We start from the raw sequence: 22,905 nt of genomic DNA on the forward strand, positions 1-22,905 counted from the left end.
TACTCCATTTTCTCGTCGGTCTGGTGTTCGGTGTTCTGAAACCTTTAGCAAATAAATCTCTTCTACTAAACCATATCTTAGCTGACAAGCACAAAATCCCTAATACTTAATGAGCAATTGCAATTCCAGGCAAGGTGTTTTTTGCAAAGGGTGTGTTTCTATCTGCTTCACATCCTGTAAGCAAACAGAGCACAAAATAACTTTGTTCCACTCATGTGTGCCACAGCTCAAGATTCCAAACCAGTCCATCCTCTAGACTGGAAAGGAGAGAGTCAGAATGTGGCAGCTGCTGTTAACTATTCAATTAATCCTACATTTATTATTTTCTTACTCACTTTTGAAGACATGATGAATTATAAACAGTTCCAAAGATAGGTGCCCTTTCTCTAGGCTGATAATTCAATCTTTTGAATTAGTATTAATTAACTGAAGAGGAGGAGGAGGATATTACATGTCTATTGACACATCTAAATTAGCTTCAGCTGTTCTGTTGTAAGCTCAGCTTTAGCATTTAGAATATACAGAATTTAGAGTAAATATTCATTATTTGAATTTCATCCTAAAAGTAACAAGAAAAAGTACTGCTTGTTCTCCAAACTGGTACATTCTTCTATAAGCACAGAAAACCAAGAAAACACATGTAGAAATTCTGAATAATTTAAGAGCCCACTCTGGAATGACTAACAGCCTCTTGCAGGAGGCAAGAATGCAAAGAGTTTATACGTTGTATTTTGTCCAGTACTTCCAGAGAAGGAAATCTGTAGGAATCAGGTGTGGTTTTATTTCCTAGAACTAACTGGTTTTCTCTTAAGTGCTATAAAATAGCTATTATTAATTGTAAATTTGCTTCCTTTTTTTTTTTTTTTTTTTTTTTTTTTTGTACTACAGGGTAATAAGAACATTACCAGTGGGGCAGCGGGGTGCTTTCTTATGTTCCTACGCAGCCCATGAACTTGAGCCTTCAACATAAAATAATATGCCCCTTTCCGGAGCACCCCCATGTCCGTCTGCCTTTTGGCTTCTCTATTTTCACTGAAAAAGGCAAAAGGAGTTTCAAGACTGTGAATACTTTCTTAATACTTTCGAAATCCATTGCAGCCTGTCAGGGTAAGGGTCACCTGCAGTAACAGATGAAGGAGGTTAAAAGAGGCTGTGCTCTGATCTCAGTCTCACAGTTGCAGAGAGATATGAAGGAAAACCAGCAGCTCAGTCATTAAGTTAGAAAAATATTAATCCATGCAGCAAAATTTAGGTGGCGCTCACCAACTTGTAAAGAGACATATCTACCCGCTCTAGTGATTTCCTACATACGTGCAAATGTTACTTAAATACAAATAGGATGCCTAGAAACCAACCAAACAAATTACTGTTTATATGCGTTAATGAAGCTGGTCCATTTGTTTTCATATTATTGCTCAAAAGATTTAATTAGTCTCTCTTCTGGAAAAAAAATAATCATTAGCATCCTGCAACTTCCTCTTATAAACTCTAGCCTGATGTGGAAAAGATGAGAGTCACCTTCCCGTTAAGGAGGGATGTTCGGCACTAAGAAAACTTGTGTTTTCATCACCTCTAATAAACTTGAACTTCGGGTTTTGAAGCAGAAAGGGAACATAGAAACACTGCTTGCAACCTTCCCTCGCAAAGTATTTTACATGACTATAGAAAGCAATACACAGAATATATATCTTCCCACTGTCGGCTGCAGGAAGCATCTTCTGTAAAATTGCAGCTTCACAATACTCATTTCAGCATTTTCATCCCACAAACTATTTCATTGAAATTTGTGCAGTAAGCGGTGTGTTTTACTGCACATTCTGATTTGAGTACTGAGTTTTTTGGGGGTGTTTCCTCTGAGGGGCTGCAACTGCTGGCGTTGAAACAGAGGATCTTTGCGATCCTACTGAAAAAGGATACGATCACGCATCCCAAAATACAATAAATAGAAACAAAAGAGCAGGAAGTTTTTGACAAACGGCTTTTTAGCCAAGAAGCATGTGCCCAGCCCATGAGTAACGTCGGGAATATCTGTGTATAATATAGAGGGTGAGTGCATACATTGTTTTGGGTTTTGTACCAGAGCCACTGGAGACCTTGGGTTGCCCACACCCACGTAAACCTGCCCCTAGAGCTTTCCTGACGAAGCAGTGTGTCCTCTGGACTAGCTTTTATCTGTCCCTCCCTGACCCTTGCCCTCTGGTAGACTCTTTTAGCCTTAACTACCCTCTCCCTGTTTCCCAGGTGACCTGTGGGTTGGGATGTGAATTCCTCCTGAACAGTCTCAGTTTGCAACAAGGAAAATAAAGCAGGGAAATTCTGGTGTCTTCCCATGCGTTCCCACTACTCCTCCTGAAGAACATGCAGGTTTTCTTACAGTTGCCTCCAGACAGTAGGCCACTATCTTCAAATTCCCAAAAAACTGAAGCTGTGCTCCCAGGGCAGGGACAACACTAATAATTCAAGTGTGACTTGGCAGCCCAGACATTCACAGCCTGGCCCAGGTTCATAGGTGTCGTCCTGGGGACTGGTGGCAACACCTGCTTGAAGATGGTTTGCTTTGCTTCGCTTCGCTTCACGCTAGCTGCAGCAGAACCGGTGTTCCCTGTGGTGGATCTGGCTGGATCATCTGCCCCAACACATTTACAGCCTGCTGCATCCTCCTGCAGATCCCCATTACACAGAGAAAAGAGAAGGGTCTACCAAAGGTTTGTGACAGCTCCAGCGTGATGGGGGCTGGATTTACCAAGGGAGGCTGCATTCAATTAATTTTGAACTTTCCCACCTGCCACCAGTAACAAAAGTCAGGCCAGGTGACGTGCAGGGATGCCTATGCCAGTGCCATGGTCTGCTGCTGCCTCTCTTATCCTGGGACCGGCGCTGGTAGGAGCTCTCTGCAAGGAGACGGTAAGTCTTGTGATGGCACGGTGTGGGTGGGATTGCTGCTGTGAAGGTCAAGGCTCAGCGGTGAAAAGGCACCTTGTACAAACTCTGTGAGGTGACAGCAGCTGCTGCCCAGGGCAGCAAAGTGCTTTCGTGGTGCTGGGCTGTTCAGGGGGATCCCTAACTCCCACAGAAGGTGCAGGGCTGTATTGCACCACCTGGAGGGCTTTGGTCCTGGCCAGGAGCCCTGTTGCTCCTGTGTGCAGGAGCGGGGTGTCAGCGTGGGCCATTCCTGCTCCCAGGCAGTGCAGGGGGTCTTGCTCCTGGTAGCATTTTTTCTGGTGCAACTTTTGTTCTAATCACACCATTTTTATTAAGGTGTTGGTATCTTCCTGTTTGTATCTAGATAATGTGCAACAGGGTTTTTTTTTTAAAAAAAGTTCCATTTGGAGAGGAAACTCTCAGACGGTTTGAGTTTCCTGTCTTCTTCTCCTGACTGTATAGATAGAGTCTTAATTTAAGATGTTCTGCAGCACCTGAAATTAGTCCTTGAGAATACTCCTCTCAGCACTTGCCTTTATTGCTTGAGTTGTACGATGTAGAGAGAACAATGAAGATTTGTGAAACAAGCATCACACCTCCAAAGCCACTTGAGTCCATGCACAACACAAGTTCGGGTGTTAGAAAGAGTGTGGCTGAAAACAAGCAAACAAACAAACTTGGCAATAGGAGAAATACAATATAAAAGCAGAGGGAATGGTGCGATGGGTCGCTCTTGGGAAGCTCTTGTTTGACACACTGGCACGTGACACTAGTGTCACGCAGGTTCATTGCCAGCTCTTAGGTGCATCCTCTGCTCATGAGGTCAGACTGCAAAGTCCACTCGACTCGGACAGGAAGGGAATTTAAATGCTTACACTCTATGAAGAATAACGTGAAGTAGATTTGCACGTAACTAGTTGTGTGGGTGTATGGCGGTCAGAATGTGATCTTAAAATTTAGTACCCTGCCTCTTAATGTAAGTGGGCAGTGGAGTTTTTGACCTGTGCGATGATGTAAAGCATTTATTTTTCCATTTACGTTTCAGCATTAGCCTGCACAGCCGCTGCTGTTCTGTGGCTAAATATTAAGCAGGCTCTCCCTCCAGACCAGCACACGGCTCCCCCCACCAAAGCCAGGGAGAAAAGCTTTTGTCTTAAAGCCTGGCAATTTGCCCCAAGCGCGGTCACGCTGCGAGCTCTGGCTGGGCAGACGGGAGCCCCGGGGCTGCGCCTTCTCTTCTCCCCCAAACCCTTTCCCCAGCACCCATCCTCCCGGCTCCGGCCGAGCCGCAGGGTGGCCACTCCGCAGCCCCTTGCCACCGCCGCTGTGGTTCCAGTTGAGTTCCTGCAGTGTTGCCAGTGCATCTGATTTTCTTCCCACTCTTACGACAGGTGAAATCTCTCTTAACACTGTTCCTGAATCTTATAATTACAGGTCAGTGTACATTTCAGGAAAACAAATTAGTTTTAAGAGGGAGTGCACTTCATGGGTTAAAAACCTAAGCTTGACTTAAAAGCCCTCCATTTTATAGCCAAGCTTATAGCTTCATTTCAGTTGGCATTTCATTAGGTGTGAGGCTGGATTAGTCAGTGTTAGTGACATCTGCATTGGCTTCGTGGAGACGTCAGTGAATGATGTACGAAGGTAATTAACAATTCACGTTTCCAGTCTCAATTATTGGCAGAGATTTAGTTCTCAGCTGCAGTTCGGTGTAGGATGCCAGAAGCATGGCAGCACAGGCCATCACCCAACTGCTGATGAGCGGTACCTCAACATGTGTTCTCTAAAAAGTCAGAAAACTTAGTTCGGGGGAGCCTGGGTTATGTTCTGCTCGTTTAGGGGCAATTATATATGTTTCATTAACCTCCAGAGAGAGCACAGATTTGTCTGGAGCCTCTGCGCGCTTGTTTGCTTTACCTATCCTGTACTTCTTGCGAGAAAAAGAGCACTTTCCAGTTTTGCGCAGGGGACACGGCCTTTGGCGGGTGAACTCGTCACCCATGTGGTTTGTCTCCTGTGCCATCAGATGGCACTCCAGGTTCACGCTGCGCTTTCTCTCCCTCTGCTGCTGTCTCCAGAGGGCACCGCCAAGGAACAAAAGAATCGGGTGCTGGTGTGCTGGTTTTACTCCATTTCGGAGAGGAAAAGCCATTAGAAAAATCTTTTCTGAAACATAGATAACCATTTGTAGACCCAATTCCTTCTCCCCACCCCCCCACCCCCCACCCCAGTTACAAACAATGTTACGCAAATGATGAGCAAAGGCATCGCTGCAGAGTGTGTCTGCAATCCAGGACCGTGAAAATGGAAAAAGAGATCTATTTTTCCTTGTAATAGAATGCTGTGTAATGATAAACTAACAGTTATCGGAACAGCGCACGGCAAAATGTGTGGTCTGGCTGCTCTGCAGTTCAGCATCTTTTTGAGAAGGTTCCTGTCCCTTAAGATCTTTTAACAGAAATCTGACAGCGTTGATCTGCATTGTTTGCTTCTGTCGTAATGTGAGTGGTGACAACAGGCGGTCCTGACGTCCCTTCTGGTGGAAACTCTGTTTTCTCCTGTCTCTTCATGTGTTAGATGCCAAAAAAAAATAATCAGCGCTCATCACAGCTTAAACCTTTTTATTAACCTTCTGTGACCTGAACAATAAGAAACAGAGAAAATCTGTGGCAGAGTTTGATTAAAACCTAGGTAGAAGACGTGCTGCTTTAAGGGAAATTCCAGCTGCAACTCTTGCTCGAGATCTCTGTGCACTATAAATTAATGCATAGATTTGGGGAAAGCAGAAAGGTTGTGTCAAAATCACGCACCAGGTAAAGGCTGATAAGAGGAACCCTGAAAGACCGAATTTTCATCTTTTACGGCTCAAATAGAGAGATGACAGCAGGTGGCTACAGACTTTTTGTTCTATTTTTGAAGCTGGTAGGATTTTTGTGCAATAATAGCAAGTTTGGCATCAGAACGGGCCTTGCAAATGTTGCTGTTAACCACAGGAGACGGCAGAGCTTGACAGCAGGAGCTGTGTCGCGCTAAATTGGAAAGGGCTTGAACCAAGCCCACAAGACCCCCTAATATCTCAGAAATCAGTGTGTGTTGATCTCAGTGTGGCCTGTCTTTATCTGAAGCAATTTCTTCACTTTAAAGAGTGAGGCATTTCAACAAAGCATCTCTTCTGCAGTTCCCCCTCCTGTTCCTCCCTCCCTATTCAGCGCTGGTGACAGCAGAGATGTTTCCACGACAACAAGCCATGCTATTGCCTCAGGTGACAAACTACAACTTCAATAAACAATCACCGAAAATAGCTTCAAACAATTAATTAGGTAATGAAAATGTTATTTTTATAGGGATTAGACACTTTGGAAGTAGTCTACAGAACGAACGCTGATCAAGAGTCTGTCTACAATCAAAGCTGAAGCCACCATCTGAAGGTCAGGATGGTTATCACCGCCTGGATACTCCAAGAGCCCCCTCTATTTTTAAAAAAACCTTCAAGTTCAAAACATATTCAAGCAAAAGGATGCAACGCCAAACAAGTTTGTTTTTTTCGTTTGGTGCTAAATTTTGTTCAAAGTACATACTGGCAGGAAATACATTGAAGGAATTACCAACTTCATCCCCAAAGGCAGCCCGTGGCCAGCGCGCTGTTTGTGCCTGTGTCCCCGCGCCAGCGTGAGAGACGGGTGATGAGCCCAGCAAGTGGTTTTGCAATAAATGGATTTTTCAGTCTTCTCTTTACAGAAGATGCTTTCCTAGAGTCATAAATGGATGATTCATAAATCTCTCCTAATGCTGCTTCTAGTAACAGCTCAATTGATCTTCAATCGTTGTTTAAAAAGTGAATCTCCATGGGAGTGTTTCAATCCTGTAGCCTGAAGTTTCTCTAGCCCAGGGCAGCTCTTCTCTCTTGCAGCTTGGAGGTAACACAGTCTTTTAGCGCAGGCGGATACGCTGAGTACATACACGTGCCTTATATAGCACGGGTACTCTTTGGGACCAGTAATTGTTCTGGCAGAATTTGCTTTTTGCTTCCATTTTTCTTTAATTATGATATCAAGTTTCTCCAGTGTAGTGCCTCTATGAGGCAAGAGCAAGAAAGACAACGGCTGCCACCTTTCCGCGTCCCGTAAGGTCTGTGGGTTTTTACAAACACCCGCCTTTGCAGCACCAGGCGTGCTCCCACTCCCTTCCGAGGCTGGTTATGGACGATGGTTACGGGTTGAGACCTACCTTTCTGTGCAGAAAATTTTCAATCTGTGGATGAGGGACTCTGCACCGCTCCTACTGAGTGCAGCTACTGTCAGCACGACGTGGATCAGGTAGTTCAGAATAATGTAAAACACAACATAATGCGCGTTAAAAGCTGGTGAGACTTCTTTTACAGAGAGCTTTTAAGGCAGAAAATGGTGATTTATCTAAACTAAGTTTTGCAGAAGCCCTGTTGGTTTTCTTATAACTTTGTCAGGTCGAGGATGAAATTCAGGTTTGCTGCAGGCATGGTAAGAACATCTCACAGGAGCTGTTGTGTGGGGTGTTCACGTAAGGCAGAGAGAGGCCTGGCTCTGTGCTCTCCTGGCCCAAGTCTGTGGAAGAAGAGGACTGAGGGAAAGGTGTATCTGAATACTGATAATCAAGGTATTACCCTGGAAGGGAAATGATCGCATTTCTAAGTTGTACAAATCAGGGAATAGATGCTGCATCACCACGTCTCACGTAGGGCGATCACAGCCCTGTGCCTATTTCACTCTGAGTTTTCATCACGGAACTTCTTTATTTCCCCTTGGAAACTCTTGAAGATCTTGTTTTGGCTCCTGTGGGGATGAGACCAATATACAATACCTAAGGGTTTCTCTGCAAAAAGATGCCTTTTCTCCACTCACTTCCCACAAGAGACCAAATGATGCAGGTAGGGGCCATAACAGCACCCGACGCGTCTATGCTGGGGAGGGAAACGATTCTCACGGGGTGACTTTGGCAGGTGGATGTGCATAGGGCGGCCGCGTCCCTCCTGGTGAATCTCCGGGAAGGCTTTGTCCCTTGTACACGACAGTCGTCTCTTTGTGGTGGATTTTTTTTAATTGAAGGTTTAAACGGTTAAACTGCTGTCTTAATGCATTTGTGGTTGCTAAGATACAACCTCTCCGATTCTGCACATCTTCCACTTGAAATATAGTATATTGGCAAATGGGGCTTTCCTCTCTGACCGCTCCAGAGACAGAGGGATCACAGGGCACTTACCATTATGCCAATGAGAACCTGCTGCTGCAGCCTGCAGAGCCTGCTGTGGTTGGTCCAGTGCTGGGACTCAATGGGATTTTAGTGGCTTCTGGCTGCTGGATGTGGCCCAAGGAGGAGGCGAAAGGGAGAACGCGGGGAGTCACAGGACGAGGTGGCAAGAAAGGCAGTGTGGGGAGAGCGGCAGGCAGCGCGGGGGCAGGGGAGGGGGGACAAGGCTGGGGATGGACCGTGCAGAGGGAGCACAGGAGATCTTTCTGGCCCCTACTTTAGACAGCTTCGGACTGCAGCTCTCCTTCCCGAGCAAGACCCACCTTCTCCGCTCTTTTATAATGAAGGGTGGATCTTGGGAGAGTCTGGGTTTGGGACTGGTTTGACGGGACTTTGGGGATAAGTTGTATGAGGCGAGATTTTTAGCAACTCCACAAAGTGATTAGGAGATATCAGATTTAAAAGTAGCGCTGGATTCCCGGAAGTTCATTAGTAATATGACAATAGCAGCTCAAAATAGACAAACTTTTAAAAAAGAAGCCTAGCTGAGCCCTACTTGTTCACAAAATATGTGGAGGAAGGTGGTATAAAATAGTGCAGCTTATCTCTTATTTCATACTAAAATAAGTCTTTACCTGCCAGGGTTGCAGAGGGTATTTTTAACATATTGACAGAGTGCAATTGATGCAGGAACATCTATCCAGGTCTGCAGAAGCCTGGATCAATAGCTGTGAGAAATGGAGACCACAGCTGTTGATCTCGGAGAGGCGTTAGCAGAGATGTCAGAGGACGATAATTGAACTGCCAACGTTCTCCTCCCCACCTCTTCCACCAGACAATCCAGGTTGTGCATAAATTTACGGTGAGCGTTGTCTCCTGTATCGCAAAGATACCACAATGCAAAACCTCTGCTTCCTTCTGCATCTTCCCACTAAAGTGAGAAGGAGCCTGGTCCAGGGCACCCAGCAGAGCTGGTGGGGATGTTTAAACCCCACCAAGAAGAAATGGAAGCGAGAGGCTGCCGGGGCTGGGACACTGGTACAAGTTATTGACAGCAGGGTCTCACTCGGGTGTCTTGCTTGGGCAGCATTTCTTTTATAGGTAGAGCATGGAAGAATACCAACCTCTTTGCCCCCCAATCTGACACCCTAATTCCAGTTTCAAGAAATTCCTAATTATCATTTGCAGTGAATTTTTCCCTAGAGCTGTTCCTCCTGTTGGAGAAACAATGATGAAGCCACAGAAGGTGGTGATTGGGTTTCTGGAGTTCTCCGAGCTCAGTACTCTTCTCCCTGCAGCGCTGTCAGTTTATCACCAGTTGAAGCATTTGATCCTGGATTTAATCTGTTGGGGATCCGTTGCGATGCCTTGGATCAGGCTGCTGCATGAGACACACACGTGCTCCTCGTATGGCCAATACTAACCTTAAAACAAGGGGTGGCTGCCCAGAAAACCACCCTGCATCCTCCAGTTGAGTCGCTACTGTAGGTTTTATTCTTTTGAGCAGCCACGTTATAAAAAGAATATAGAGCGTCACCATGATATTAAAATACCATGATTAAAATAATTGTTTAATGGAATTGTTGGTTTACGGATCTTGTCCTACTCATTGACTGTCTCCACTTGGCAAACGGTAAGACAAGTAATTAGCTGTACCTAATTACTGATCTGTGTTCATGGGAGCTTTATAGCTGAGGGAACTGAGGCGTTGGCTCGGTCAGGTGCTTCACATGAAACGCTCTGCATCACGGGACAGATGTAGGATCTCTAAGTGCCTGAAGAGTTGTGCTCACTTTCACGTGAATGGAAGTTTGATCCTCAGCCAGCTTCAGAGAGAAGGAAAAAACAAAAACATTTCCAAGAAAAGGTTTCTCATGGTGCGCTCTGAAAGCAACCCTTTCCAGTGTGCATGGCAAACTGTCCTGCACACAATATCCGGACCATTTCATGGCTTCACAAAACCAAGGAAACATACCCTGTCACAAGCAGCTTATAAAATTAGGCCCAAGTTTTTGACTCTCACCCACTCCAGTAATCCTGTTGCCTTCTGAGGTTCTACCACATGAGCAAGGTAAGTGAATTCATGCTCTAATTTTAGCCTTAATGCAATTTGTTGAGAAGACTGCAAATGGAAAAGGATTATTATTGGGAGTAGGGGCAAATTGGTGATAATAATGTTACTGAAAACTGGACATAGAAGGCGAACAATCCTTATACTTGCCCTCTCATCAGGAATTAATAACCACAATGTTGGAAGGCTCCAAAGGGCTTAACTCTGCCTGAAAGCCAGACAATGTGCTGGCCGCAAACGGGAGAAGCAGGTGGCTCATGCCAATATCCCCCTTCCAACCCATAAAGGGTTAAATCGCCGTATGCAGCTCCTAAGTATGCGTGTGAAAATTTGAAAAGCGTGCGAGTTAGCCATCTGGCTCCTGCTCCTACCGGGTATTTGGGGATGAAAAGGGAAACTGGAAAGGTAAATAGTGTATTGCTTGATGTGTTGATTTTCAGCTGAGATTTCCCTCTCCGGTGCCTAGTCATATTTGTCCATCTAAATGAGTGGGATTGACTGTGTCTTCCCCAGAAAAAAAAAAAAAAAGAAAGTGGAGAAAAAAAAAAAAAGAGCATGTAAACTCTGGGAGAGCTGTGCAAAGCGACACACTGCTAATCCAACAGCTGAGGGAAATTTATTCTGGTCTGCATCCAGAAAAAGGACTTAGCCTGTCAGTGTCAAACTTGTGTGTGCTGATGCCCAGGCGGGTTCTCACACCGCGGGGCTCTGTGCAGAACATGCAGGCAGGGGCAGCTGCCTCAGGCTGAGGAGAGACCAAGATCTGGGGCAAGCACCACATCGGGGAGCAGTTTGGACTGGGGAGAGAACGCTTGCCCAGCCTTAAGTGTGTATGCCAAGCCAGCTTTTCTTTTTCCTCCTTCTTCTTTCTTATTTTTTTTAATTTTCCCCTGGAGCAGAGGTAGAAAGAGAGCAGTGGGAGGGGAAGAGGGACTCTGCTCTGCTGGTAGCCCTCTGGTTTGTCACCTGGGCCAATGTTTGTCTCATTTGGGAGACCAGGCCTGGACACATCCCACACGCGCCCTCATGGTCCGCTGCGCTGGAAGGTCTCCAAGCCAGCCAGTGATGACACTCATGCCATTTTTTTACCCTGTGACTGTGTCCCTTCACGTTGCGCCTGTCTCTTATTCCATCTGTAGGAGACTGAGACTCAAATCCTCTAAAGTCTATGAATAGAGGAAAAAGCTGGTCTAAGGTGTGAACTAAAAGTGTATCAATCATCTCCGGCTCCGCTGTGACTGCACGCTCTTTATCACCCTAAACCCCCAAGGCAAGCCCATCCACGGCACTGTTGTTACTTCTCCAGCTGCCACAACACTTCAGGTTCTTCTCCTGTGAGTCCCGATCCCTGTGACTCTTCCTCCTTTGTAAAAGGAGCTAAACAACTCTTTCATATCTAGCTTCAAAATAAGCTGTGCCTTGAAGTCATCTATTTATGCCTTTTTGGTTGTAGTTTTATTGAAAAAGCTGGTATTAACATATTTATATTTTTATTCAACAACAGTTAGCTAATTTGTGCAACACAAAGAATGCAGCCATGAACAACAGCTTTCAAAACAATCATCAGATTTACCAACTTTACCATCACTTACTCTACACCACTGAAAGCTCAAACTAAAAAGAGAAAGAAAGTTGGAAACGTTCACAATGACGATGTTAACTTTCCATACATTCAAGAAACCAGGAAACCGATCTGTAGTAGTGACGTCACAGACAGGAATGGAATACTGGCCTTTGAAAGGTTTCTGTTTATTTCCTCTATAATCACTTCACGGTATTTTGGTCGGGTATTTCATTAGTTTTATAAAGCTCCGAAGATATATTTCTTTCTTTAATTTCAACATGTTCTTTTTGGTACCCAAAGCTGTAACAGAGTAAGGTACTTCAAATTAAAAACAAAAAATTGTCGTATTAAGATCTGCTTTATAATAAGTTACTATAGAATCTTACTTGAGAATGTTAAAAGCTAAATATATGTTTTACAGTACTAGCTGTAAATGCCAATATGAGCTGATAGCGTTTTATATTTTTTTTTAGCTGCAAAGGTTAATGGAGGAGGCCAAAAGTCAAAGAAATTGTATGACACCCTTGAAGCAGTAGTTTGGCATTAACAAGTTTTCTATACAATTTACCACATTCTTAAACCTTTTTACAAGGAAGAAAAAAAAAAAAGGAAAAGCGATTTTGTTAAATTTCATTAGAATAAATATGTACATATACTGTCCATGCCTGCTTCAGCATACAGTATTTTATAAACAAACATTCCTCATTCCCTTTAAAATGAACCTACACATTTCATACCGTATGTGTTTAGCGTGGCTGGAAACTGATGCACATGCGGCTGTGCTTCTACACACAAAATATACAGCGTTGGTCTAGAAAACTTCAAACATACATGTTTCATGTGTTGTGTTAAGAGGTCATATAAAAGCTGTGGGCTTTGTTTTTCTTTAGTTCTTGTAAGCAGATTTTTACCCACTCTTTCCCTCAAACCAAAATATAAAAGCATGCAGATCCCTTCAGCTGTCCGTTCTCCACTTACCAAGAAATCAGCGCGTCATGGCTTAAAGACTTTTTTTGCTGAGGAGTTTTAACATGGGCAGATTACCACGTCATCTGAGTTGTGCTCTTTTATTCATGGTTTGAGGAGAAATCCTTTGGGATATTAATTTTTTTCTGCCTGAGCTGTTAGGGATGCAGCAGAGCTTTCTTTTCCTGGATTAAGAGGACTCCCTGCCCACTGCACCCTTCCCATACAATCCCTGCACACCCTACACCCATTGCGTGTACCTTCCTTTTCCATTTACATCATTATTCATTTTAAAACAGAGATAGATCTAACATTGTGTGGTATGGAGGTTTTGATTTTTCGTGTTTCTCCAGGAATAATTTTGTCGCCCAGCAGTGGACTCATTTAAAAGCGTTAGAATTCACTGAGCAGGGCCGCGTCTCACAGTACCATTCTTTTTTACAGGTACAGATACCACGGCATTGCCCGCGTTCCCCAAAGGCCAGGATTAAAATAACCATGCTGCCATCAACAGGCGAGGGACTTTCTGAAGCGTCTAGCAGTGATGTGGCTTTGTCCCCACTGAAGGCAATGGTTGCCTTCAAGGACAGTACTTCTAGCCAAGGGTTTCCAGAACTCCAACCCCCAAACGGCAGGACGGGTTTGTGTGTTACCTGCCAGGCTACGTCTGAGCAGCCAGTCCCTCGGGAGTGCCAACACCACGGTTTTTCAATAGTTCTCCACGTGACGAAGATACTAGTTACTGTTTTAAACAGAGCAAAGAGTTCTACGAACTTCTAAGATCTATGAACTTCTTAAAATAAGCTGGCTGAGTAACTGTGCCATTCTGTCACTTATTCACTCAAGAAGTTGAAGCACAAAGTTAGTAATGTGAATAAATAAATAAATACGAGGGTGTTGTAAAGAAGGGAATGGGATGGGTTGTCAGCTTTTCACCAGCAGGGATTCTGCTTCCAGTTATAATTGTCATGAGGCCCCCTCCAACGTGCCACGTGCTCCAAAGGGATGTGGCTATTCATTCACTCAAACAGGCTTGGCTTAGTTGAAAGTCAGGAAAATGTTACTAAAAAAACCCCCCAATAATCAAGAGACTGAGGCAAAAAGCTCTAACAATGTGGTAAATGCTGTGGGCTGCAAAAGCAGGCAGTGCACCAGAACAGCATGGTCCTGCGAACCACTGAGACGCTCAGAAGGACTGACGGGGGTTGAGGAGTCTCAGCCCTCCTCAGGAACACCCCCAAAATGGATAAACACCCCTGTTTGTTTAAAGGAACCAATACAGACCACAGAACTGGATTTGCAGTCGTGCCTTTTACTCATACAGTTGCAGTGATGGAAAAGAGTTGGCTTGCCACCAATAATGATACAGGCTGAGGGATGAAAGGATGCAACCTACAAATCCCACCACAGAAGCCACAATTTTTGTGAAGATCACATCCTTCTACAACTCTCAAGAGGCTGGTTTGCAAATATAGAGGGATATTGATAAATCTAGTGCATTTCTGAGTTCACTTTATCCTGAAATATGTACAGATTGTTTGTCGCTGCTATAGCAATGATGTTCTCAGTTGGGTGCCACGCTGTGTGCAAGATCTTCTTTGTAAAGTCCAAACTGTCAACACTGATGTCATCTTTCCTCCGTTTGCCTCCGACGCAGACTCTCCGGGGCTTAAGAATAGCTCGTGGTTTACTGCTCTCTCGGGATGCCTCCAAGGTAACATCCCGCTTGGTATTTCGGTCAAACATTCGAAAAAAGTTGTTATATGCACCTGTCATTATCACACTGTAGAGAGAAAGAGAGAGAGAGAGAGAGAGAGAGAAAACAAAGACAACATTAAACAGCAGCTTGTGGGATGTCTGGGTCAGGCCAGTTGAGCTTTAACCTTAAGATGAGGCATCTTCTGGTTTCAGCTGGGAAAGCGTATAAACCAGGATATTTCCCCAGTACTCCGAAAGCGAACAGTTCGCTTTCACCAATGTGTTCCCCTTCCCTATTGCAGCATTCGATGAAAATTACAGGTACCCCCAAACTGGCATCCTGAAGCATGCGCAAATGTCAGGACCATCACGAGACTGACTTCCCAAGACAACAAATGTAATATGCTTTAATAACTTATTTTTAATTACCTTCCAGCTTTTTATGAGCTCTTAGGGGTGATACATTTCAGGTTTTTTTCTTTCTCCAGAGCTTTACCTTTTCCGACAGCTGAGATTTTACCCTGATTCCAGAAAAAGTCTTTAAAAAAAATTTCCAAGTATTTCAAACCTTGTGATACAATAGCAAGATTTAGTGCATAATTATGTATTTTAGTATTTTGAAGAAAGGTGTTTTGAAAGGTTTTGAAAAATCGCAGAGTTTGCACAAGTAAATTTATTTCCCTTCTGAAGCCATAGGCCTTGCAAGTCTCAACACCATTAAAATTTTTATCTATCTGTAACGCTTGTTAGAATTAAACACATTGATAAACAGGACTCTGTCATCTCTTGTACGGAGTTTGAATGAAGCTTCAAGTCAGGATATATTTCTGGGTCTGGGAGAAAGGGACAGAAAACATCCCTTGATCTGTATAAAAATTACCCCATTAATCAGCTTGTAGTTTGAAATAATGGATTGCCAGTTGCTTCAGTCCCCCAGTCCCTAGGGGAGGATATTTTGTCACTAACTTTAATGAATTCAGGATTTCATCCATGGCCCTCAGGTTATTGGATTAGCATAATCACGGGTTTCAGAGCCTTGTTCGAAAGCTCATCCCCTGTGAACTTTTTCCATATGTGAAACCAGGGCCACACTCTACTCTCCTGTCTCAGCCCCAAATAGGGCGTTTTTTTCTGAATTTCCATTCTGGAAGGGGAATCCACCCTGAACAGTCAGGTCTCCACAGGAAAAGCCATACCCTTCTAAGACTCAGGCAATCAGGAGCTATTTGCCTTTCTAGTACAGCCCAACAGAGCACATTTCACGTGCTTCGCATTTAATAAACTAACCTCCACCTCAAATGACGGTTGCTTTAGCGCTCTGCTGCTGCTTCCCACTTGGGGGGAATCTGCACCGAGCAGCATATTGGCCCCGAAACCATGGCACGTGCAACTGTAGGAGAAGTCAAAGGCATAAAAGTGTACTCTGCCATACAGACGCTCACTAGCTGATTAGATTAAGACGCTCCTGGATTCGGGAGCTGTCTTACACCATGTGCACAGCCTCCAGCCAGCGTTGCCTTGATCTCATTTGGGGCCATTAGGAGCTACCATAATACAAATGAATAATACACTGAAAGACGCACAAATGGGAGCTGTGCAGCTAACTGCTTTTGCACTACAGCTACCACGCGAGTGCCAGCAGCTCCGCTCCCTTCAGAGCCACTGTGGGGTAAGCGGAGCGGATGAGCTGGATTTGTACGCTATGAATCACCAGCAGAACTGCCAGCTCCATCCCGCTCCCATGTTTGCGGGTGGCATACTGCAGTTTGACGGCAGATGATTCCACACTGAGCTTTTTTTGCAGCTCCTGAAGTGCTAAAGGAAACTGCTGCGAATGGGAGAGGCGTAGCACGGAGGCACAGCGTGCGCTGCCCTCAGCGATGCCTCACCTACAGCCCAGAGGCTGCTTTCCTGAGGTCTACAGGCAGCGCACCGCTGGCTGCACGGCTGATGAGTTTGGGGATGGGTGACAGAGGCACTTGTCCATCCGTAGCCGCAGCCAGCCCTGGCCAGGAGCTGCCCTGATGCTCTCCAGAAGCAGCACCTGCCCCTGGGATGGCCCCAGCGAGGGCTCCCTTACTTCCCCCACCCGCAAAGGCCTGGCACAATCCTGCTTAGTACAGCACAAGTTAATCCCACCAGCTAAAGAAACAAAAGAGTCAGTGTGACAGCTTGATAAAACATATCCCAGAAGCTGCAGAAAGCCTATTGATCAAGCTTAGTGCCCGCTTCAGAAATTGAATCAACAGCAGTAAATCTAATGCTTCACTCCTTCCAAATCACCATGTCTTGTCATTACGGCTCCTGCTGTAACGGTTATTCACAACATGAAAAACTTGAGGTTATTTCATATCTCGGTGCTAACAAACACGATTTGTGACACAAACAGCCTGGCACAGTACTGCGGGCTTTCCCCGCCCCTCCCCCAGGCAAAATTTTGAAAGACGTTTCTAACGCTGAGGCACCCCGTGCCACGGGCTGCAGAGCTGTGGCTCCCAGGGGAATGAGGAGCATCCCTCCCGCTGAGGGCAGGAACTGTCAGGGGAGCAGTTTTCATGCAGGCAGAGAACCAGTGCGCCAAAGGCACCGAGAGGTGTTTGTCTAGAATATTATTTTTAGGAGGTTTTGTTTGCAGTGAAACTGCCTTTACAGTCCATTTGCTTTTTAATTTCTTGAACTCTCGCGTATTTTTAAAAGTCTGCTTTCCTCAGTTGGATTTACTGCAGTTATTCTTTTTAACATATGTAGATGACTACTTTTCATGCTGGCCCTGTTTTTCTGCAGTTTAATGGCTCAGTAAAAAATAGCATTATGTAAATGAGAAAGTGCCCATTCTTGTTCAAGGTCACAAACACAGATGGATTATAACCTTACCTGCTGCTTAAAATAACAATAAAAGAGAGCGAGAACTAGATGTAAGCCTGCAATTTATTCCCACTCAGGAAAATGTAACGTACAATAATGGGATGTATGCCATAAGGAGAATTTTTAATATATATATTAGAATAAAAATTGTGGCTGAGTATAGGAAGAGTCTGTTCTGTATTTCCAGACTCTGCTCTGCACAGCAGTGTCAACGACGAGTGATTGCACAAAACCTTTGCAAGCGAGGATGGTTCAAGAAACCAAACACAGCCCGTCACCAGAAACACCCTACACTAATTCAGGGGCGTGTAAGGGAGCAGCCTGGAAAAGCTCTGCCTAACCACCTTTAATTTTATTTAGCAAGCAGGTTTACAAGTTGTGCTCCACGTGGTCAGAGGTACCCCCATCTCAGCCATGCAGGGGCACTGAGGACACAGAACACACTCCAGCGCGCCCCGAGGAGCAGCATACTGATAGCGAAGCTGCTGATAGACCGCACCCAGCTCAGACCGCCACAGCTACTGGCTGCATGATTGAAAAAAGAAAATTTTTTAAAAAGGAAAAAAAAAAGAAAAAAAGGAGGAAAAACCCCTAACGGCAGCGACACAGCTACTGTTGCCTACGTTTCACGCACTGGCAGCCTCGCCGGTGCTCTGGAAGAAGAGGCATCACCCCGTATCTGCAGGTCCCCAAGAGCATTCGCGCAGCTCCATGCTACCCGCCCTGCGCTGCCCCACGAGGGGAACATGTTTTCCTCTCCGCGTGGTGCAGAGCGCACGGAGTACTTTGCACTCCCTCTTTTAGAGCTGCTCCAAGCAAGGTCAGAGGGTTTCTGGCAAGTCTTCAGGGATGAGTGTTTTGAGTGGCAACACAAAGCCCTACTAGCGCGTCCAGGCTGCACCGACACTGGGGCATTCTTGCTTATTAATGATGCATTCTGAGGCATCTCAGTGACAAACTTTGGTCCTCATGCAGGGTCACTACGGCCCAAAGTCTTACCCCACTTTTCTTTTTTTTCTTTACAAGCAGGACAAATATATTCTTACAAAAGGTAAAAGGGGAAGGAGAAACCCCAGTGCAGACCAATCCTACTTTTATTCATTGACTTTTCATCTTACTCCCTCCCTAGTTGCCATTCTGTTCTTTTTTTTTCCTCTTTCTTCCCCTCCAGTTCTGACTCTGGTCTCTACCACAATGTCCAGGCAGGTTTTCCTTTCCCCCTCTCTTCCTTCTCCCTTCCTCTTTTTCCATTTCCCTCTATCCTGCTCTACAATTTTATAAAACACGTTATCTGCTTCTCTCTCCTGCCAGTAAAGTATCCTCCCTAGCTTCATCCTCCATTCTCTGCTCTGTCCTGTCTCTTTTGCTTCACTTTGTCATGTCCCTTTCTTTGTTCCCTTTTTCCCCCTTCCACCTCTTCATTTTACCTTTGGAGGTCTCACCGCTCACCCTTTCTTTGTGATCTCCCACGACCTCCAGTCTTGCTTACTCTCACAGACAACTCACTCAGCTCTCAAGGGGTTTGGGCTTCCACCCTTGCCTTCTCCTGTGGGCTGAAGGCCGGAGAAATGAGCTGGTGGGTGGGTCTCCTCTCTCATCACATTCAAATGACTGGTTCCTGTGCTCTTGAATCTGGCAGGAATTTGGTAGTGGAGGTTGTGGCACCAGAGATGTCAGGATGCTGGGGGCTCTGCAGGGCTGGGCTGGTCATACACCAGCTTACCAGGGGATGCAGGGAAGGAAAAGCACTGCGGGTTGTCTATTTTGCAGGAAGTTTTATTCTTGCCAAGGGCTGCAAAAAAGCAGTTTGCATGCAACTGTGTGCGCCATCTGCTTTTCAGCTGGGCAATCACAACCCAGACATTGATGACCTTCCAGCAAACTCCCAGGAACTGAAGCCCATTTGGGCAGGACAGGTTGTTTCAAAATTAGCAGAACATTAACTGCTCCCTCTGTACAGTACACACATGATTCAGGTTTCTTCACCCAGTGCGAAGCTGATCTGGTAGCCAGCAATATTTCAGGTAAGGTACTTTTTAAAAAAAGTCGATTTCCACTCTGTAAAATTGTCTGGAGCAAAGGATTTGAGAAGAAAAGTTCTTCCTGCTTGCATTGTAAGAAGAATACGCCAGCAAACTAAACTAAAAACTTCAAAACTAAACCAGCAAATGTTTACCTATGGACAATTTTCAAAACCTTTTTATTTTGCATGACACCAGCAGTTGTACCACTGATGTTTAATTTAGTGACAGAGTTTTACGGTCTACAGAAGCACCCTATCAGCTATTGATGGCTTCAGCATCTTTAAGCATCCTAATACTTTAAAACATCTGGCTTTCAATATTTTGGTTTTGGTAATGACCCTTTGTTAAATGAAATGCTTCAGTACATGGCTTTCCCCTCTAAAAAGTTCTGCATCTTTTGGAAGGTCAACAAATTCCCTGCTTCACCAGCCTCAGGGGTATCTGAATAGGATTTCATCAGTTGTACTAAACTGCAATGAGATCCTCCACAATACTTTTTAGGCATTGAGATTCCATCAAACATGCCAGTCCCTAAGAACTGTCATATCCCTGTCTTTCTCATATCTGTTATTCCCATACTTCATTCAGATTTCTTTATTGCAAGCCAAGCTCTTAAATGTCATCCATGTTGCGGCCATCCTTGCACGCAACAGTTTTATCAATATTGCTCCATTCAGCTGCCTTCCTGGATGCCAAGGTTTACCCTGAAGCTCTGGGGACATCAGCTGGAATAATTCAGGAATAAAGGCTTGCTTTAAAACCAAACCATACTCGCTTCACATGGTTTTGTTTTGGTTTTGTTGTTCTTGTTGTTGTTTAAAGACTCTTTTATAACAATTTTTGAGCTAACTCTGGCCCAGATTAGTCTTTCTAGATGCATCGAAATTTTTATTGACCCACAGGTTCCTATTGTCCGGAGAAATTCAGCTCATGTCCCCTCCTTCACTGTTCTCAAGAGACTGTGGAAGCCATGGGGTGGTGTGACAGCACTAAGGCTGGGCAGGGCTTCAAGGACCAGCACACACGAGGCTTAAGGATGATAGAAAAACTAAAACAGCTAACCAGCCCCTCACGATAAATGTGGCAGCAGAACATCATGCTCTGAGGCAAGAGAGGCAGGACATCGAATCCAAGCAGGTGTGAGGGAAGGAGACTCAGAGAGCAGCTTCCAGCAGAGCCTGCCTCCAGACTTGCAAATCTCTGCAAAGGAGTCTCTCAAGCCACCCAGTATAAAAAGGGACCTCTTCTTTGACCTGAAACTCTCTCCCCAGTTATATTTTGAGCCCCTACATTTGCAAGGTTTCGCTAGCATGTGCACCAGCACAGAACAGCGCATCTGCAGCCTCCTGGGACTGAGACGCAAGGCCCACCAGATCTGGTTTTGTGAGAAGCTAACCTCATGAGAAGAAAGGATTGGTTCCAGGAAAACGCTTCAAAAACATAGGAATGAAAAATGGGATTTATTACAACAAAGGGAAATGAGGAAGCACTATTGCAAGCAGTGGGGGCCTGCTGGCATATTGGGGAACTTTCCTTTACGCTGCGCTGTGTGAAGCAACTGACTCCTCATCACAAAGAAGGAACTTCTTGAAACCTCCTGAGCAGTACACTGATGGAAAAGCTCAGGACACCAGATTCAGGGTTGTGGCACTCCGGTACAGCTGGCTGGGATAAGACTGGTTATAAGAACAGGGGATCCCCAAGTCCTTCCAAGCTAATATTTGATGTGCCAAGCCTTGAGAACAAAATGATGTCTTCTAGCTCTCCAGCATGGAGCTGCTGCCAGGCAGGAATAGACTGTTAACCACTGGGACCTGCCAACTCCACCTGATTAGAGTGAAGGCTGACGGATATTCAGTGGAATGAATGACAGTTCAGTAGGAACGGACTGACTGAACAGTTGTATGTGACTTCACTCATCTGCTTACAGCATATCACTTATCATGATGGCATTCAGAAGTCTCCCTGGAAGGGTTCCCATACACCCATTCATTTGAAATCTTAAAAAAAACCCCAGTAATTAAGGTATTCACTTACTACCATGTAGAATTACTACGTTGGGTTTGGTTTGTTTTTTCTTTTACTGGCTTCTTCAACGCACAAACAGCTGCAAAATTGTTAATTTTTGAGGTAAAACTGAAATAAAAAAGATGAGTTTGGTTGACAGTGGGAAGAAAACAGTGTCTCGCAGGTCATTACTAAAAGACCTGACTTTGGAAATGAATGGAAGAACTAGATTAAATTGCTGTATAAATAGATCTCAAACGTTCTACATAGTCATGTAATGATGTCCATACAATAAAGGTAGCATGATTTTAGTGTAATATACTCAACTACAGATAATATGTGCTCATCTGGTTGAATTAGCGTAAGACCCCTGCTTGACTCCCTCCCCTGACCACTGTTGTTGCCAAAGTACATAGTGATTAATGTGCCCTTCAGCAAATGAGATCGGCTCTGTCTGATCGTATTAGTTCCTGTTCATTGGAGTAACTGAGCATCAATCACGTTCTAATCAGAGCTCACGTACATTGATTTTTTTTGTAAACAGCCTCACCATCAGGTTCTATCATAGCCTAGATTAACTCCTTAGCAATGACAAAAATTAATAAAAACTATTGTCACCTAAACAATAAACATGCTTTCATTTTTAACTGAACAATCCTGTCACCCTAAATTGTCACTGTAGCGTTAAAGTCTTCAAAAGATAAAAATAACATGTTTAGAACTGCAGTTATTACTGTGATGTATACATTTCAATAATATAAGTACTGTACTGCAGCAACTCTTAAGAGTACCATTAATACGCATTGCTTGCTTGTAGCAGTAGTCCTTTTTAAAAAAATACATACCAAAAAGATCAAATTAAGTGACTTTACTATTCAAATGAACTGTTCTTTAAGAGTTACCAAATATAATTTAAACCAAATATAATTTAAATTATGATCTACCAAAAAGACATAATCCTTGTGGCGTGTAGCAAAACAATACAATACTTCTCATACACAGAGGCAAGAAGCTCCAAAGAGCGAATGCTCATCAAAAGATGAACATTGGTGCTGATACGTTTGACTTTTTCAAAGAAACAACTCCAATTGAAGAGAACCCTTATCTTTTGTCAAATGTTGCCAGCTACTCTACTCAACAGTTTCTTACAGTCAAGAGCAGTGTATTGTGTTTAGTGACAGATTTGGTAATTGTGCACGACTAACAACGCCTCAGTGTCTGGGCAGTACAATAAATGAAGCCCTCACAATCTAATGTTCCCACTTCATAATTACTCACTGCATTGATCTTTCTGATCAGTCAAGTAGGAATGAAAATATTATGCTCACTTTAAATCCTGATATTGAATAATATTTCTATTAGTACCAGGCAACTATCCAGAGAGTGGTCTTACCGCACACTGATGAGGACAGCAGCGCTTCATTTGACTGCAGGAGAAAGACTCTGGGCCTGGGAACAAGTGGCTGTCCGTCCTGTACAATGCACTGGGAATTCCCATCAAGGATAACCAAAACGGTTTGAAAGGACCTGAAAAGCCTTGAATCTTTGTCAAAGTTTCATGGTAT

At 44.4% G+C, this 22,905-nt stretch overlaps 1 protein-coding gene across 2 annotated transcripts in view; it reads right to left on the reverse strand.

Moving 5' to 3' along the window:
- Positions 1-13,071: 13,071 nt before the first annotated feature.
- PPP2R2C (protein phosphatase 2 regulatory subunit Bgamma) overlaps positions 13,072-22,905 on the reverse strand; it is a 100,083-nt gene continuing 90,249 nt past the window's right edge. For both annotated transcript variants that reach the window (XM_054203911.1, XM_054203910.1), the window contains one exon: positions 13,072-14,529. In XM_054203911.1, the coding sequence (XP_054059886.1) occupies positions 14,238-14,529 (292 nt within the window). In that variant the 3' untranslated portion in view covers positions 13,072-14,237. The remainder of the gene's footprint in view (positions 14,530-22,905) is intronic.

The sequence above is a fragment of the Rissa tridactyla genome, chromosome 5, assembly GCF_028500815.1.
Source record: "Rissa tridactyla isolate bRisTri1 chromosome 5, bRisTri1.patW.cur.20221130, whole genome shotgun sequence".
NCBI lineage: Eukaryota > Metazoa > Chordata > Aves > Charadriiformes > Laridae > Rissa > Rissa tridactyla.